The sequence below is a fragment of the Bison bison genome, unplaced genomic scaffold (genome assembly GCF_000754665.1).
Source record: "Bison bison bison isolate TAMUID 2011002044 unplaced genomic scaffold, Bison_UMD1.0 scf7180017854887, whole genome shotgun sequence".
Lineage (NCBI taxonomy): Eukaryota > Metazoa > Chordata > Mammalia > Artiodactyla > Bovidae > Bison > Bison bison.
Genome location: NW_011485460.1, coordinates 14,527 through 15,221, shown reverse-complemented (window position 1 = coordinate 15,221; position 695 = coordinate 14,527). Strand labels below are relative to the sequence as shown.

General features: G+C 36.1%; 1 protein-coding gene across 1 annotated transcript in view; it reads left to right on the top strand.

Annotated features, from left to right (window-relative positions):
* Nucleotides 1–328: 328 nt before the first annotated feature.
* LOC105001296 (zinc finger protein 280B-like) overlaps nucleotides 329–695 on the top strand; it is a 1,696-nt gene continuing 1,329 nt past the window's right edge. The window contains 2 exon segments of the mRNA XM_010857490.1: nucleotides 329–403; nucleotides 405–690. Of these exon segments, the coding sequence (XP_010855792.1) occupies nucleotides 329–403; nucleotides 405–690 (361 nt within the window).

Here is a 695-nt window from a genome sequence, read left to right as displayed (position 1 = left end):
ACCTAATGATCGGTAGTGTTGTTTTTTCTTTCTTTTTTTTTTTAAATAGAAGAGATTAAAATCAACATAGGACAAAGCTATGATTCTCGAGTCATGTAAACTTGAAATCATAGGTTTTTCAGCTGTCATTTAGTCTCTTTGATGCTCATTGTCGTTATCTGTAAGACAAGGGTGTTTATAACTACCCTAGAATTTTGGAGATAACAAAATAGCACATTTTTCTGTACTTAACTAATATGTAGTATATTTATACTTAGGTGAGAGCTTATTTAAAGGAAGCACTGGGACTTGTGGCCACACCCTCCAAGAACAAAAAAGTATTTAAAATATGGAACCACCATGTATGTTATGTGAAGAAGAACAAGAGCCAGAACCACAGAAAAGCCAGGGAGAAACCAAACAAAGTAGATGACGAAAATGCTGAACTGATCTTGGTTGGAATGGAACATGTAAATGAAGATGCTGATGTGATCTTTGTTGGGATGACCTCAAATTCAAAACCAGTCATTTCAAACATACTGAACGGAGTTACCCCAGGTTCTTATTCAAGGAGAAAAAGGTATGGTCACTTCAGGAAAGATAATGCTCAGAAATTACAGCCTGTTAGTCATGTGACTCCTGCATCAGAAGCAAAGACTGTCTTGCCAGTTTCTGTCTCTGAATCAAGATCAACAGATAGTCCTGTTATTATTGAG